The sequence below is a fragment of the Hemitrygon akajei genome, unplaced genomic scaffold (genome assembly GCF_048418815.1).
Source record: "Hemitrygon akajei unplaced genomic scaffold, sHemAka1.3 Scf000050, whole genome shotgun sequence".
In the NCBI taxonomy this organism is placed as follows: Eukaryota; Metazoa; Chordata; class Chondrichthyes; order Myliobatiformes; family Dasyatidae; genus Hemitrygon; species Hemitrygon akajei.
Window position 1 is genome coordinate 5,796,527 of NW_027331936.1, and position 18,330 is coordinate 5,814,856.

The 18,330-nt window shown below is 44.8% G+C and overlaps 2 protein-coding genes across 2 annotated transcripts in view; one reads left to right on the plus strand and one right to left on the minus strand.

Annotated features, from left to right (window-relative positions):
- The window catches only part of LOC140721100 (uncharacterized), a 141,172-nt gene that overhangs the window by 78,552 nt on the left and 44,290 nt on the right, over positions 1–18,330 (plus strand). The gene's annotated exons all lie outside the window — the stretch shown is intronic.
- LOC140721086 (uncharacterized) lies at positions 1,050–10,868 on the minus strand. The gene is made up of 3 exons (XM_073035952.1): positions 10,778–10,868; positions 1,442–4,373; positions 1,050–1,161 (listed from the first exon to the last, which is right to left on the minus strand). Exons 1-2 carry the CDS (start codon positions 10,866–10,868, stop codon positions 1,765–1,767), a joined length of 2,700 nt encoding a protein of 899 aa, XP_072892053.1. The 3' UTR covers positions 1,050–1,161; positions 1,442–1,764.

An 18,330-nucleotide genomic window follows, 5' to 3' on the forward strand; every position in this document is an offset into this window, starting at 1 on the left:
TACCCCGCTGAGTCCGTCTCCCGCTCGAGCGCCGACCGCCTCATCAGAGCGGAGAAAACCTCAAAGTAAATGTCCGCTTTCTGATTTATTTCCATTTCCCTCCGAGGGAAGTTGGGGCGTTTGTGAAGCGTCTCCTGCGGCCGGAGTCTGATGTATCGCTGAGAGGTAAAGAGGAGACCGCTCGGCCCGTCGGTTTGATGCCGGATCCCCGGGGAGGGAGGGAGAGGGGGGATTTTATTGAAAGGGTAAAGATGGTGAGAGATGTTTGTCCCGGTGGGGACAGGAGGGGCTCATCTGTGGAAATGTCTGAGCCCACACGGTGGTGTCGAGCAGAGGGATTCACCACATTGGGGGCAAACACCGGCAGACTGTTGCCCTGCAAGCAGGGCCGATGGTCCGGGCAATGTGACAATTATTTGTGCTTTGTTGGGATTGTACCTGGAATATGGTGTAAAATCCCGCTCCCCATACTAACACGGGTTATACAGACCAAAGAACAAACTGCCGGAGGGTCGGGCAGGGTGACAATTATTTGTGCTTTGTTGAGATTATACCTGGAATATGGTGTAAAATCCCGCTCCCCATACTAACACGGGTTATACAGACCAAATAACAAACTGCCGGAGGAACTCAGTGGGTCGGGCAGCATCTGTGGAGGGAAATGGACCGTCAACATTTCGGGCCGAGACCCTCCCTCCGGACTGAGAGTGGACGGGAAATAGTCAGAGAAAAGAGGTGAGGGGTGGGGATGGGGCAAGAGCTGGGGAGTGAGAGGTGGATCCAGGTGAGGGGGAGGTGGGAAGGTGGAATTAGTGACGGGGGGGAGGTGAGTAGTTGGGGCAACACGGGGCTGCAGAAGATGGAAATTAATTCCATAGAGGATTAACAAAGAGGTTAGAGAGTATTTGTTATAGAGAGTGCAATGAAGATTCACCAGACCGATCCCTGGAGTGGTGGGGTCATCATATAAAGAAAGATCAAATATGATAACCATTTCATTTAGAGAATCGAGGACTGAGAGGTGAACACATTTGTAACGTTCTCGCTCGGGTGTGAAGTAACGCCGAGGTAAACGTCGAGATAAACCAGAATCAATGCAAACGAGACCGCAGTAAGATTAACCATTTACTGTTCACTCTTCACATTAACGCATGGTGAAAACTGTTGAAAAACAATACAAGATTGGTACAGTGTTTGTTCCCTTCTAAATATCACATTTACATTGTGAATACTTGCAAAGGTAAACTACGATAACTACATTACATCAAAGTGCAGCATACAGTCAGAATCTAGCTGCTCCATTGGCTGCTTTAGATACACTTCAATACAAACTATCCCGACTCTTTAACTGACGAAAAGGTAAACCTTACCGACCGTCGTTACTTTTAACAGAATCGGCGTTAACATTTTAACTCCAAATACCGATTATCTAATGACTTACAGCGTTGCTTTCACTGTGTCTTTGGTGCATAGAGAGACCCTAGTCAGCGTTATGGTGGCACATGAGAGTGACCCCCACCCTTGCGTGAATCTCAAACCGGTAATTCCCCACAAGACGCGGCGAACCCGGATGTGACGTCATCGCAGCCGCGATGTATTACAGACAAATCAATTGATTTAAACAATCCTAACTTTAACTAAAAAAATGCTAACGAATTACTATGCGAAAATATTATAAACTAAATAACTGCCATAAAGGCAGCACACTCCCCGCTTGGCCTTCGTAAGGTCACAATGAACATAATACGAACTTCAGTCTCTAAATCAGTCATTAGGTAGAAGTAGAATGACTTCTGTAACGGGCCTTTGGTAAATTGTCACATTGCCTTGGTCGGTAGTTTTCAATTCAACCTTCCGGACGTGTCCATCCCTACTAGGGAATGTGGCAGTGATCCTGGCCATTGGCCAGCAGTTGCCGGCGATTTGCTTGTCCTTGAGCAGGACTAAATCTCCAACTTGAAGGTCCCTTCTCCATTGCTTTGTGTACAGGTCCTTATCGGAGAAGTCCCCTGGTGGAGGGGCAGCTCCTGCCTTCTGCGTAAGGAGCATTGATGGCGACAGTATGAAGGGGTTTTCTGGGTCAGAAGACACGGGTAGGAGTGGTCGTGCATTCATAATGGCTGTGACCTCTGCCATTGGTGTGCCCAGTACCTCGTGGGTCGATCGGATGCTTTGCTGCATCTCAGGTCTCCTTTTCGTGGTTTTTTGCAAGGGCGTGAACCGCTTGACTGCCTGCTCTTTGTCGTTTGGCAAGCACTGGCGTGGTTCTCTGAAAGGTAGTGGGGCGACCCCACTATTTGCTTTGTCTCTGAAGACCTTGGTGTCCTCCGTTTTTAAGATGGTGGCGTCTTGAGCCGATGGAGCGAGTTTATTATCATGCTCCTTTTGAGCAAAGACAGACTGACCCAGCGTCTCGTCAGTTACTTTGCGCTTGTTAAAGCCTTGTGGTGCTTCCTGGACGCACATGGAACTTGTGCGGGGTTGAAGAATCATATGGCGGCTACTCTCTAGCACATTGGTGTTGAGTGTGTTAACCGTTGATTTGTGTTCGTTGCCAGGGCACACCTCTCCTATCACCACCCAGCCCAGATCCAGGCGTTGGGCAAAGGGGGCGTCGTGTGGTCCATTGACCTGCTGCCTAACCTTGTGCACCCGGAGAACATCCCTCCCTAATAGCAGGAGTATTTCTGCTTCTGGATCCAGCTCTGGGATGTGTTTGGCGATGTGGTGGAGATGTGGTTGGTGTAGCACCGCACTTGGCGTCGGGATCTCAGTGCGGTTATTCAAGATTTTCTCGCACTCTACGAGTGGGGGGAGACAGATGAGGACTTTACCATCCAGGGACTCGATCTGGAAGCCTTCGGCCCTCCTTCCGTAAGTTTTCATGTTGCCTGAGCAAGTTCTAAGGTAGTATGGGAACTGCTCACTCTCAATGTTGAACAAGTTAAAGAACTTTGGACTGACCAGCGAGCGGTTGCTCTGATCGTCCAGAATTACGTAGGCTTTGATGGCCTTATCTTTGGCTCCCTTAGGATACACCTTAGTGAGACAGATCTTTGAACAAGAACGGCTTGCCTGAGCTTGACCGCAAACTTCCGTACGGCTCGAGCTGACAACAGTTGTCCTGGAGTGAGCTTCTCCCTCCCCGCCGTCCTGTTGTGGGGGTGAAGGAGCGTTGTCGGTTTGCGGTGACGGGCCAGGATGCATGGCCCAGTCGTGATTAGTGCTATCACATTCCAGGCACTTCACGGCGATCGTACACTCTCTTGCACAGTGAGAGGTCGAGGAACAGCATCTAAAGCATATTCCTTTCTCCTCGAGGAGGGCCTTCTTCTCTTCGAGGGGTTTTTCCCTAAACGTTCTGCATCTTTTGAGGGGGTGGGGTTTGTTATGCAATGGACAATTCTTGCTAGAATCGTTGTTAGTTGTAAGGACTTCAGTCTTAAGCGCTGAGACTGGTTTAGTGATGTTGGAATTATTCGAAGTGGATTTATCTGGCTTGGTGTAAATTGTACTGCTTCCTGGACCTATGAGGCTAGGATCGTTTCGCTTCTTCGCCTCCTTGCACACGAACCTGGTGAAATACTCGAAGGGAGGGAATTGACCTTCGTGTTCTTCCTTGTAATCTGAGGCAACGGACAACCACCTGTCCTGCAGCCCAAATGGAAGTTTGTCCACGAGTTGTCTAATCCCGGTTGGAGTGTCTAGGTATACTAGACCAGCTGAGTGGCCATCTTCTTTGGCGCCTTGAATCTCCATGAGTAAATCTCCAAATTCTCTTAGCTTGGTGTGGTCCTTGGCTGACACCTTAGGAAAATTTCCCAAACGTTGGCATAGCGCCGCCTCAATAATTTCGGGGGCTCCGTAGCCCTCCTGAAGTCTCTCCCATGCTTTCTTCAATGCTAGCTCGGGTTTGTTGATGTACACTGAACGCATGCGTCTCACCTGTTCGCATGATTCTTTTCCCAGCCATTTTGCCATAAGATCCAACTCCTGGGTTGCTCTGAGCTGGACTCCGTCGATAGCGTTGGTGAAAGTGGAGTACCATGCACGGTAATTTTCAGGTTTATCGTCGAACTGGTATAGTCCTGAAGTGACGAGATCCCGTCGTGCGAAATACCGTGCTACGGATTCGTCTGCAAGTGGCGTGCGGGCTGAGGGAACATGTCCACAGGTACATGACTGAGGGCGTACATCTGTTATGGGATTTGCTGGTCTGGACTCAGTCTTTGCCTCTCTTCTCCCCAAATCCGGTAAGTTCGGTGTCGAGAAGTACTTGTCGTGAGCCCTTGCATTCCTGGGTTCATCGCGGAGTTGCGAGGGTAAATTACCTTCCTCGGATGGACGTGATGCCGTCGGCCTCTCCAAGACTCCTCATGAAGTGGGACGTTATCGAATAAGTAAGGAGAGGAAGAAAGAGTCTTCCATTCCATTTGAGATTGGACATAGTCCCTTGTACGTTCCAATCCGATCTTTTCTGAGGTAGATTTTCCGTCCTTCGGATCGTGCATTTCTTCGGCGTCTTCTATTAACTCTGCTTCCACCTCGGCAGCTGCTGCTTCTCGTTCTAGCTTCAGCGCTTCTAACCGTGCCTCTACCCTTTTCCTTTCCAATTCGTTTTCGGCTTCTCTGGCAGCCGCTTCCTTCTGGTTTTCGGCTTCTCTGGCAGCCGCTTCCTTCTGGTTTTCGGCTTCTCTGGCAGCCTTTTCCTTCTGGTTTTCGGCTTCTCTGGCAGCCTTTTCCTTCTGGTTTTCGGCTTCTCTGGCAGCTGCTTCGGCTTCTCTGGCAGCCTTTTCCTTCTGGTTTTCGGCTTCTCTGGCAGCCGCTTCTTTCTGGTTTTCGGCTTCTCTGGCAGCCGCTTCTTTCTGGTTTTCGGCTTCTCTGGCAGCCGCTTCCTTCTGGTTTTCGGCTTCTCTGGCAGCCTTTTCCTTCTGGTTTTCGGCTTCTCTGGCAGCCTTTTCCTTCTGGTTTTCGGCTTCTCTGGCAGCTGCTTCGGCTTCCCTGGCAGCCTTTTCCTTCTGGTTTTCGGCTTCTCTGGCAGCCGCTTCTTTCTGGTTTTCGGCTTCTCTGGCAGCCGCTTTCATCTTTACTTCTAATTCTTCTTTGGCAAAGCGCGCTCGCACCTTGGCGGCTTCTGCTTTCGCTCTTGCATGGGTGGCCTTACTTGATGCCCTACTGCCCCTGTCGCAGGATGACGATGACTTTGACAACGACTTGATGCTGGATCGGGTTGACATGGCTGCACTTTAAGCACCTGATAATGCCGCTTTTTCACTGTAACGTTCTCGCTCGGGTGTGAAGTAACGCCGAGGTAAACGTCGAGATAAACCAGAATCAATGCAAACGAGACCGCAGTAAGATTAACCATTTACTGTTCACTCTTCACATTAACGCATGGTGAAAACTGTTGAAAAACAATACAAGATTGGTACAGTGTTTGTTCCCTTCTAAATATCACATTTACATTGTGAATACTTGCAAAGGTAAAACTACAATAACTACATTACATTAAAGTGCAGCATACAGTCAGAATCTAGCTGCTCCATTGGCTGCTTTAGATACACTTCAATACAAACTATCCCGACTCTTTAACTGACGAAAAGGTAAACCTTACCGACCGTCGTTACTGTTAACAGAATCGGCGTTAACATTCTAACTCAAAATACCGATTATCCAATGACTTACAGCGTTGCTTTCACTGTGTCTTTGGTGCATAGAGAGACCCTAGTCAGCGTTATGGTGGCACATGTGAGTGACCCCCACCCTTGCGTGAATCTCAAACCGGTAATTCCCCACAAGACGCGGCGAACCCGGATGTGACGTCATCGCAGCCGCGATGTATTACAGACAAATCAATTGATTTAAACAATCCTAACTTTAACTAAAAAAATGCTAACAAATTACTACGCGAAAATATTATAAACTAAATAACTGCCATAAAGGCAGCACAACAACCATGCCATTTGCCTTCTTAACCACCCGATCAATCTGTGCAGTCTCTCTCAGTGAGCGATGAACTTGGAGTCTACGGTCCCTCTGATCATCAACACTGTTCAGGGTTTTGCATTTAACAGTGTACTGTCTCATACATTCGACCTACCGAGCTACCAAGATGATCATCATTAATCAAATCTCACTGAGATTTCTCAGGTCCTGTTGAATTTATTGCCAAGTGCACAAGTACGGGAAGGTACAGGTACAGAGAAACACTGACTTGTGGCAGCATCACAGGCAAGTACATTCAGATAGCACACGGAACACAAATTATACGATTCTCTGTCAGTAACAATCCATAAATATGTTTTATGTCATTAACGGTATGAAAAATACATTTTGTCATGATCAATATTAAAATGTGCATTTTGTGTCAATAACAGTCTTGGAAATGTTGAATTTGGTCCCTGTCTCCATTCCTCCTTAATCCACAACCAGCTCCTTTGTTTTTGTCACAATGAGGGAGAGGTTGTTTTCTTGACACCGCTGTGTCGGGGTGATGACTTCTTCTCTATACGCTGCCTCGTTATTATTTGGGATCCGGGGGATCAATGTAGTGTGGTCAGCAAATGTAATTAGCAGATTGGAACCCGCCACTGCAGCCCCACAGTGCACTATGTACTGATTGCAAAGCTACGAAAATGCATGTGAATAGCCTCCCCTCCCCCAACTCCACTCTTTCTGCGTCACCAGCAGACTGGGGCATCTCACATCTCGCTGCCTCCGCCAGGAAATTAAACTGTGAACAACTGTGGTCAGGGGCTGATCTCTGAGATACTCCAAACACTGCCTCCTTCCAGTCTGAAAACGACCCACTCATCCAGACACACACTACCGGCAGTTTGTCGATCTCCAACGAAAAAGCCTAATGACCGACTCCTGAGGGTCAATACCATTGCTGACTCTGAGTTTATCACCGTCAAATGCCGGGAGGGACATAATAATCAGAAAGTCTCTAGTCACAGCCGTGTAAATAAAATGTGATCTCAGTAGGTGTGTGGCGCATGCTCAGAATGGGAAGTAGACAGACAAACTGAGCCAAGTCACAGACTGATGAAAGGGAGGAATGATCCATTTTGATACAGAGAGGGAAGCAGAGAGTTTGATATTGTGCCTGATGCCGGAACTGTGGCCAGTTAGAAGATGAAATCTTGTTCCTCTAAATTGTTTTGAGATGTGACAGTGTTTTAATCAGAAGGCACCATGGAGACTAAAATTATTTCAGTTGAAATGTTGTCCTTCACCCACTGACGTGCTTTGTAAACTTTTAACAGTGTAGAAAATTAAAAGGATTTGTGTATGGGAATCTCAAACATAACAGCACGTTAGTTCCGCTTTATCAGTCAGTTCACCAGCGCTTGAACACAAAGTACACTGCAGGTGCTGTAGTCAAAGCAACACGTACAGGACGCTGGAGGAACTCAGCAGGTCGGGCAGCATCCGTGTAAATGAGCAGTCAACGTTTCGGGCCGAGACCGAAGACCGAGATGTACAGCTTTGCACTGGGAAGCGGCCGTTCACCTGCTCCGTGTGTGCGAAGAGACTCATTCAGTTAACCCACCTTGTGATGCTCCGGTGAGTTCACAATAAATAGAGGCCACATTTCTGTCCGGAGTGAGCAAAGAGTTTTACTCAATCATCCCAGCTGCTGCAACACCAGCAACTTCACATCAGGGAGGAAGTTCAAATCAGCTCCGTGTTAAAAGTTTAACCATCACGGTGACTGAAGGCAGCTGCAGTTTCATGAGGGACTGTTACTGTCAGATTCTGCAGTTCTTGCGGCTGCTCATCGCACCCAGGACTGAACCCTGGTCACTGAGCATTGGAGGAGTCTGTTCTGCTGATGTTAGCCTTAAACTAGACTGGTGTTTAATATTGTGGATCTGTGAAAGATAAATCAGTTCTGTATCAAATCCCGTGTGTCAGGTACTTACTGTCTCTACCACACTAACTGTGCACACTAGACAGGCCACTCGGCCCATCTGGTCCCTGCCCATGTTTCTGTTCCATATCAGTATATGAAAATCTACCCCTGCCGTTTCCCTCTCACCCTCCCTGTGATGACAGGTTGCAACTAGTCACCACTCCGTGGGACGGGAGATTTCCCTTCATTTTCATAGAATCACAGAAACCTACAACATATTACCGATGCTTTGGCCCACAATGTTGTACCGACCATGTAACTTACTCTAGAAACTGCTTAGAATTACCCTACCACATAGCCCTCTATTTTCCTAAGCTCCATGTACCTATCTAAGAGTCTCTTAAAAGACCCTATTGTATCCGCGTCTACCACTGTCACTGGCGGTGCATTCCACTCACGCACCACTCTGCTTAAAAAACTGAGCTCTGACATCTCCTCTGTACCTACTTCCAAGCAGCTTAAACCTATTCCCCCTCGTGTTAGCCGTTTCAGCCCTGGGGAAAAGCCTCTGGCTATCCACACGACCAATGCCTCTCATCATCTTATACACCTGCATGAATTTCCTGCATGATTTTCTCCGGGCTGAATAAGACGATGAGCTCACTGTGGTTGTGACGTTCTTCAGGGCTCCGGACGAAGTTGGTTAAACTCCTTCTTCTCCGCTCTTTTCAATGTTTTGGGTCATTTTCACCAATTTTAAAGGACTGTTCCTCAGACAGCTGGGTTGTTGCAATTGTTACGTACCAGCAGCAACAGATCACTAACGGAGTCTGGTTTCGATGTTAAAACCACTCTCTTCATTAGTATCTACTACAAATATAAAAGATTAAACAAAATAAACAGAAGTTAACAGTATTATGCCTATATATATCTCCCAAACTATCAAGCTCGGGAAACAATGCTTAAAGTCTTCAGATGGTAAAGTAGAAAAGTTCAGTAATCCACGGAATAAGTGAGAGAGAGCGGAGAGATTTGTAAATCCACAGGAACATGTAGAGAGAAGGCAATTACGAAGAATTCCACACACATTCCACGCTGGGTAAACGAAATAACAGTTGCCGAAGATCTTATCCGTCGATTCGTTCCGAAATCCACTTAGAAATATCACCAGGTGACAGTCACAGGAATATCGTCTTCAAGTGGTTACCACAGAACACCCCGATTCCGGGAAAGGGCCAACAAAAGTGATACCACAGGATACTCCAGCAAATCCACACATATGGATGATACGAAGTGACAGGCACACATCCGTTGTGCACTGCGTGCCGATGATCAACCTAATCTTTTGGGCATAGCAGTGACAAGCTGAAGTCTCTCTCTCTCTCTTCCTCTCCCTCTCCCTCCCCTCCCTCTCTCCCCCCTCTGTCTCTGCTGCAGCGCGTGTGTGACGTCACAGCCCCGCCTCACTCAGGCACTTAAAGCGACACTCACAGTAAACGAATCTGCGATCTCGCAACACAATGCACCTCTAAAGTCTGACAGCAGACTAGCGAGTGAAACTTCGGTGTTGCAGAATCAGAAACCAAAGTGTTGCCAGCCTGAGTCAGGGCTTTGGGGCTCCAGAGAGAGAATGGTCTAGAGTTTTCGAGGTGGAAGAGGAAGAGGAAACAGACCAGCAGGATATGGCTACAAAAGGAAGATCAGAAAAATTTGGAAACTGGTTGACCCAAAAAAAAAGATGGTTAGTTTCTGGAAAATACTGGTGGTTATCAAAAGATCAGGCAACAATTGTGGAGAGGAATAAATAAACAACTTTTAGACCGAGCCTCTTCAGCATACCTAGACTGTGTACTCCGCTGCTTAGTTGCTGCCTGAACTGCAGAGTTCCTCCAGCATTTTGTGTGTGAGCGTCTCTGTATGTCCAGCAACTGCAGAATCTCCTGTTTTATATCTGCATTTTACTTTGGCATTAGATACACGTTGATATTGAGTACATTGTTTACGTGAGCCGCTTTCTGCGTTAAAAGAGCTGCAGGTTTTTGTTATACACCCGAAAAAAAATGAGATATGGACATTGAACCGGTGCTTCAAGAAATGTTTAATGGCACCGTTATTACCCATAAGTCCCTGCGGTCATAATTTTTGTCAGGCACTGAAGCACTGATGAACTGCGCAGGCGTCAGGCTGATGACGTCCCCGAGTATCACGCATGCGTGCAGAACACAGAAGGCTTCGAAAATGTCGGTTGCAGGTAAGAGCGATTCTCTGTGTTTTTATCTTAAACACCGACTTCGGGACGATTCCTGTGAAATTCTGACACCGTGGCCAGCAATCCCGGGACAGTCCTGCCCTCTTCCCTCTCTCTCAGCCCCACTATCCGTACACGGACCCCGGGGAGCTTCCGGCTGATGAGGGAATGGGAACCGATGGATCTCTCAGACAGAGCTGAGCTCCAGCTATCTAAATGCAAGGATTAGGAACTCGGAGAAAGGGAACAAAACCCATCTGTGGACACTTTCTGGAGGTCCCAGATACGTGAGTTCCACGACCGCTGGACTAAGTGTGTAAATGTAGGAGGGGACTATGTTGAAAAATAGATGTGTTAGATTTTCTAAAATTGACTCCTTCTACCTTAGGCCACAAACTTATCTATCACCCCTTTTATATAGGGAAAAGCAGTATAACATTAGATGATCATCACCATAAGATGAAAGTTTAAATCTTAGCCTTTGTTTTAAATTAGCACTTAGTCTTTCCTGTGATTAGAAAATAGGAATCTTGGCTAAATTACCAGACATAAAGTATGGTGTGGTACAGTGCTAGCGTTGTAGATTAGCAAGGATTCTACTTTGGGTTGGACTTCCAGAGCACACTTACTGGATATCCACAGGACAGTATTGTTGAAGACTAAGACCGTACTTTCAAATAGAATTGGAAAGGAAATGAGAGCTTTTACCACCTGGTCATTTGCCACCTCTTCGTGTGATTCTGCTCCTAAATGTGAAGACATGGAGAAGTGAGATTAAAATTATGCCATCGAACTGGTTGTAAGAATGGACCACACCTATTAGTCCTCATTTGCTTTATTCAGAGCCTTGTCAATAGCATGAATAACTGAATAAACATTTCATTAGAATGGGGTGGATTAAACTGAATATATAGGATCTTTAAATTATACCCCTTCCCACTTATTATTTTCGCTGGAAAAGAGATGTTGAAATTCTAAGTAATCCTGACTAAAGTGTAATATGGTTTTAAAAAAAGCTCAAGGTCAAATAAGTGTGAGACATTTGTAGAGCATTTTATAGGAAGGGATATTAAAGACATAAATCATTCATGCTGATTTTTCCTCCCAGCACTGCCGCAAATACACAAACCACCCCACCTCCCTTCAGATCTACTCCGGGCTGTGGCTGATGAACCAGTCAAGATTAGCAGTTCACCATCTGTGGGAAAAATTGAGTCCAAATACCTAATAAGTTTGGGATGTGTATATTCATCTCCCAATTTATGATGTAGGAGCATTGATATTATGCTGCTTTGTATGTAAAATATACAATCCTCTTTGTTCAAATCTTTATTAGCTAGTGAACTTACAAGTTTGCTTCAGGGAGTTAAGCAATTTAATTTTAAACAATAGCATGAATTGATAAATGTTACCAATTTTAAATAGCAAAAAGTTTATAGTATTTTTTTTCCTGGGAAAAAGACTTTGGGTCCGAAGTTTGAATAGTGTTATGATGTGACTGCATTTTTCGAAAGAAAAGAACAAAAATTGTAGTTATCCAAATGTAGAAAGGTTAATCCTACATTAAATGTGAATTGTGATTAAGAGATCCAAGATAATGTGTATTTAATAAAATAATTTAAATCAAATTATTGCTTTAAATCTACATTATACATTCAAGAATGCATTTTAGGTAGCTCAACACCTCATGCAGGTCAGTCAGGTATCTCCGCTCCCTTTAAACTTGCACGTTTCTGTTTCCCAGATGCCTTTGAAACTTACTTTGACCTTATTTTCTGAGCTCCTTTTAAACTTGCAGGTTATGTGGAACACATCATTCTGTAATGTGATGTCTAAAAACAGTGATTTGGAAGTGAGGTATGATGTATTAATATGAGAACATCTAATAATACAGAAAATCTGCTAGTCCGACACCCAAGACCCAACCATGGCAGGTTCACTAAGTTTTACTGTGGTTAGTCACATGATTGGAGGGCTGTCGCCTGAAAGTAATGATCATTAATCACCATCAATGTTACATAGTTCACACTAAAAATAAAAGCACAAGGGAGAAATCGGCCTCTGCAGCACCTTTTTTTTTAGAGCGCTCAGCGGTTCATTTGAAATCAGGTCCAGAATTTACCTGCACTTCTGATGGGAAATCTGTTGGATGTGTTTCTGACAAACATACACCCAAAAAATGTTATGAGTCAATGCACCAAGTGGATTGAACGCCAGCACTTTTGAACGGTGTGTTTCAGACTATTCTGTTTCAATCTTTATGAAACGTGAAATAATATGGAAGGTCTAGAACTTGATCGAGGTCTAAAAGATTATGAGAGGCATAGACAGGGTGGTTAGTCAGTACCTGTTTCCCAGGGCACCAATAGCAAACACCAGAGGGCATATGTATAAAATTAAGGGAGGGAAGTTTAGGGGAGACATCAGGGGTAAGGTTTTTTTACACAGAGGTTTGTGAGCGCCTGGAATGACTTGCCAGGGGTGGTGGTGGAGGCTAAAACATTAGGGGTATTTAATAGCCTCTTGGACAGGCACATGGATGAAAGAAAATGGAGGGTTACAGGGTAGTGTGGGTTTAGTTCTTTTTTTTTAAGGTTTATATGGGTCAGCACAACATGGAAGACTGAAGGGCCTGTAGGGCCTGTACTGTGCTGTAGTGTTCTATTCTATGGCTCTAAAATCTTTTACATCACCAGTTGAGAAAATCATCTTTGTTCTACCTCCAATCACAAAGAGGAAATCTGCAGATGCTGGAAATCCAAGCTACACAAATTGCTGGAGGAATTCAGCATTAGTACTCTTTTCCATAGATGCTGCCTGGCCTGCTGAGTTCCTCCAGCATTTTGTGTGTGTTGCTTGTTCTACCTCCTCTCGGTCTGCACTTTTCTACCAGTGAGAACATGCTTCCACCAATTCTGTCTGGCTACATAATGATATCAAACACCTTTGCCCTGGCCAACAAGTAGCTTTCACATCACAAATGTGCCAGACTCCAGTGAGACAGACTACTGCCCTTCCCTTCATATTCATTGGCATTACCATCACTGAGTTCACCACCGTCAGTCACCTGGGTGAGACTTCAGCGGAAATATTTATGTACAATACTGTGTGTATTATGGTGATGCAAGAGTTGCTGGAGAATTTTCAAGTGGGAAGAAGTGGAGTGATATTTGGAAATCTGAAATTTAAAGCATCATTTAGCAAGAAAATCACAAATAGGTGGTTTGCAAAAGCTGTGGCAAGTAAATCCTTCATTAACCTGTTACATAGGTTGTATGAGAGTGCAGATGAACTCAATCAAGCCCAGAGGAGATTAAAGTTCTTACTGACAGTGATCTGAAATGAATATCTGTCTATATAAAATTCAGTTTGCACATGTTGTTGTCACTGGGTAAAAATTGTACAGCACAAGATTTTTGCACACACTGGTCATTACAAATTAGAGGGGACACTGGTGGGAGGGCGAGGAGACCTCCAGTGTCCCTGATGCCCTCACGTAGAAGGTGTATATCCAGCTGCACTTTAAGGAGTTGGAGCTGGAAATGGATGAATTCCGCATCATCCAAGTGTCAGAGGGTGTGATAGGTATGACGTGCAGAGAGGTGAGTTACACCCAATGTGCAGGGCACAGGAAACTGGGTGAGAGTCAGGAAGGAGAATGAGGTTAAATAGCCACCGCAGAGTACTCTTGTTGCCATCTCATACAACAACAGGTGGACCACTTTAGAAACTGTTGGGGGGGATTACCTGGCAGAGGAAAGTCAAAGGGGGTGATAGGGGATTCGTTAGTTAGGGGAACAGAACTAGAAAGGGACTAATATCCTAGTGGCAAGGCTTGCTAGTGCTCCCCTGTGGGGTGGGTGGTTAAACTAAAGTTGCAGGGAGGATTGGAGCCAGAATGACAGAACAGATAGTGGAGAGGGTGAATTGAATTGAATTGACTTTATTACATACATCCTTCATATACATGAGTTGTAGAAATCTTTATGTTACATCTCTGTCTAAATGTGCAATGTGAAATTTATAATAGTTTATAATAAATAGTATGTACAACAGGACAGTCAGGATAAATAAAAGTACAATTGTATCAGCATAAATTAATCTATCAAGAGGGCCTGGTGGAAGAAGCTGTCCCTGGGCCTGTTGGTCCGGGCTTTCAGGCTGTGGTGCAGTTTCCCAGATGGTAGCAGCTGGAACAGTTTGTGGTTGGGGTGACTCTGGTCCCCAATGATCCTTTTTACACAGTGGCCCTTTTTACACACCTGTTTTTGTCAATGTCCTGAATAGTGAGAAGTTCACATCTACATATGTGCTGGGCTGTGCACACCACTCTCTGCAGAGTCCTGCGATTGACGGAAGTACAGCACCCATACCAGACAGTGATGCAGCCAGTCAGGATGCTCTCAATTGTGCCCCTGTAGAAAGTTGTTAGTATTTGGGGCCCCATCCCAAACTTCCTGAACTGCCTGCGGTGAAAGTGGTGCTGTTGTGCCTTTTTCACCACACAGCCAGTATGTACAGACCAGGTGAGATCCTCGGTGTTGTCTATGCCAGGGAACTTGAAGCTGTTCACCCTCTCAACCCCAGATCCTGGGTCAGCCTGTCTCCATTTCTCCTGTAGTCTACAGCCAGCTCCTTTGTTTCAGTGACATTGAGGGCAAGGTTGTTTTTTTGACACCAAACGGATGTCGTTCAGACCTCAGGGCATGAAATTAGGATATTGTAGCCATTACTTGGACTTGCTTGCGCCCAACAGTCTGAGGGATTTCAAGGAACAAATCTGTAGAGAGATTGCGGACTATGCCAAGAAACAAAGGTTGATAAAGTGAGTGATTTTAACTTTCCATTTATTGACTGGACTCCTAGGCTGTAAAAGGACTAGATGGGGTAGAGCTTATCAAATCTACCTTAATCAGTACGTAAAATTCCCGATGTAGAAGTGTGCAATAAGCTATTGGGAAGTGATCTAGGGCCAGTGACAGAAATTAGTGTATGGGAACACTTTGTATCTACTGATCATGAGATTCCAAGTAAATACAGAAAAACAGAGGCCTGGACCTCTCTTGAGATTCTAAATTGGAGAAAGTCCAATTTTTATGATATTTGCAAAGATTTGACAAGCGTTAATTGGGACAGGATGTTTTTTAACAAAGGAGTACTTGGTAAGTGGGAGTTCTTCAGAAGTGAAATTTTAAGAGTGTAGAGTTTGTATGTGTCTGACAAAATAAAAGTTGAATGGTAACTAGTGCAAGGAATCTTGGTTTTCAAGAGATATTGAGGCCCTGGATATCTCGTTCCTCTAAATGCTGCGGACTGTTGGGTGCAACCAAAACTCATTAATGACAACCATTTCATTATTCCACTCCCAAACTCATCTGACTTTCCTTTAGTTGTCTTCTGTTGGATTCTAAAAGCTTCCTAACGGTCTTTTGCTCTTTTGTTTGCCCTCTCCTCGGCTTTTATGTTGGTTTTGGATTCTCATTTAACCCACGGTTGTGCCCTGCTGCCTTTCCAATGCTTCCACGTCTTTGGGATGTATCGATCACACAGCTCTCGAATTCCTCCCAGAAACTCCAGCCATTGCTGCTCTGTTGTCTCTCCTACCTTTTCCTTCCAAACAAGTTTGGCCAGCTTCTCTGTCACAGAAACATGGAGAAGTTCAGTGGAGAAAAAGGCTATTTGGCCCATTTTGTCAATGCCACAAAAACATTTAAGCTCTCTAATGCAACTACCTGCACCGGGATCATCACCCTCCATACCCCTACCATCCAGGTACCTGTCAAACTTCTCTTAATGGTGAAATCGAGCTCATATTCACCACTAGTGCTGACATCTCATTCTGCACTCTCACAACCATTTCAGCAAAGAACTTTTCCAAATATTCCCATTAAATTTTCACCTTCCCCACTTACCCATGACCTCTGGTTGTCGTCCCACCCAACCTCAGTGGGAAAAGCTGCTTGCATTTACCCTATCTATACCCTGATAATTTTGTTTACTTCTAACAAATCCTCAAAGCAATGTACAATTTCCTTGTTTATGCATAGAGCCTTTTTTAGGTGTATAAGATGATGAGGGGCATTGAGTGTGTGGATAGCCAGAGGATTTTTTCCCAGCGTTAGAATGGCTAACAGGAGGGGGCATAGTTTTAAGGTGCTTGGAAATATATGCCGACGGGATGTCAGGGGTAGGTTTTTTACACAGAGAGTGTTGGATGTGTCGAATGCACTGCCAGCAGTGGTTGTCGAGGCGGATACAACAGGGACTTTTAACACTCTCTTAGATAGTTACATGGAGCTCAGAAAAATAGAGGGCTATGCGCTAGGGAAACTCCAGGCAGTTTCTAGAGTATGTTAAAAGTCGGCACAGCACTGTGGGCCAAAGGGTCTGTAACGTGCTATAGATTTCTATGATTCCATGACATTCAAGGGAAATCTCCAAACCCACAGAGTGGTGACTAGTAGTGAATAGTGGGAAAGTTACAGGAACGTATATGCAGGAACCGGAAATATAAGTATTTGGATAGATGTGGACTGATTAAAGATAGACAGCATGGCTTTGTGCATGATAGGCCATGTCTAACCAATCTTATAGAGTCTCTTGATGAAGTTATCAGGGAAGTGGATGAAGGCAAGGCAGTGGATGTTGTCTACATGGACATTAGCAAGGCACTTGACAAAGTCTCATATGGGAGGTTGGTCAAGAAGTTTCAGTCACTCAGCATTAAAGATGAGACAGTAAATTGGATGAGACACTGTCTTTGGGAGAAGCCAGAGTGTGGTAGCAGATGGTTGCCTCTCTGACTGGAGGCCTGTGTCTAGTGGTGTGCCACGGGGATCAGTGCTGGATCTGTTGTGGTTTGTCATCTGTATCAGTAATCTGGATGATAGTGTGGTTAACTGGATTAGCAGATTCATGACCACCAAGACTGGTGGTGTAGTGGACAGCGAGGAAGACTATCATGGCTTGCAGTGCAATCTGGACCCCCTGGGAAAAATGGTTTGAGAAATGGAAATTGGAATTTAATGCAGACAAGTGTGAGTTGTTGCACTTTGGTATGACCTACCAAGGGAGGTCTTTCACAGTGACTGGTCGGGCACGGAGGAGTGTTTTAGAAGAAAGGGACCTGGGAATACAAGTCCTTAATTCACTGAAAGTGGTATCACAGTTAGATAGTGAAGGAAAAAAAGATTTTAGCCCATTGGCTTTCATGAACCAAATACTGACAATAGATGGATATTATGTTGACTTGTAAAAGAGGCCTAATTTGGAGTATTGTGTGATGTTTTGGTCACCTACCTACAGGAATGATTTAAAAGAGATTCAGAGATTTCAGAGAAAATTCACAAGGATGTTGCCAAGTTTGGAGGACTTGGGTTATAAGGAAAGATTGAACAGGTCAGGACTTTAGATAGATAGATAGATAGATAGATACTTTATTCATCCCCATGGGGAAATTCAACTTTTTTCCAATGTCCCATACACTTGCTGTAGCAAAACTAATTACATACAATACTTAACTCAGTAAAAAAAAATATGATATGCATCTAAATCACCGTCTCAAAAAGCATTAATAGCTTTTAAAAAGTTCTTAAGTCCTGGAGGTAGAATTGTAAAGCCTAATGGCATTGGGCTTTATTAATTGGAATGTAGAAGATTGAGGTGAGATTTGATTGTGGTAGAGGGGCATAGATAGTGTAAATGCAAGCTGGCTTTCTCCACTGAGATGGGGGTGGGACTTCAACCAGTGGCTAGGGGTTAAGGGTGAAAGGTGAAATGTTAAGGGGAACATGAGGGGAAACTTCTTCACACAGATGGTCATCTAGGTTTGGAATGAGCAGCCATCCCGATTGGTGCATGCGAGTTCGATTTCAACATTTAAGAGGCTTGTGTAGGTACCTGGATGGTAGGGGTGTGGGAGTGGCAGTTTAAATAGTTCAGCACAAGACTAGATGACCCAAAGGACCTGTTTCTGTGTTGTACTTTTCTACAAGAACCTGAAATATTACAAAAATTCACTCTAACCCCTATTAGCAGCTGTGCGGACCAACCATTCATCTCAGCAGGAATTTTTTAATATGGTGTTAAAACTGTAGCACTTTCAGTTAATAATACATAAAAGAAAATCCCAGATGCACATCCACAAAGAGAATTTGCGTGAGACTGTTTCAGTTACTATGGGGCCAGGCACCCTTGCAGCTCAGCAGGAACAGGGAATAATACC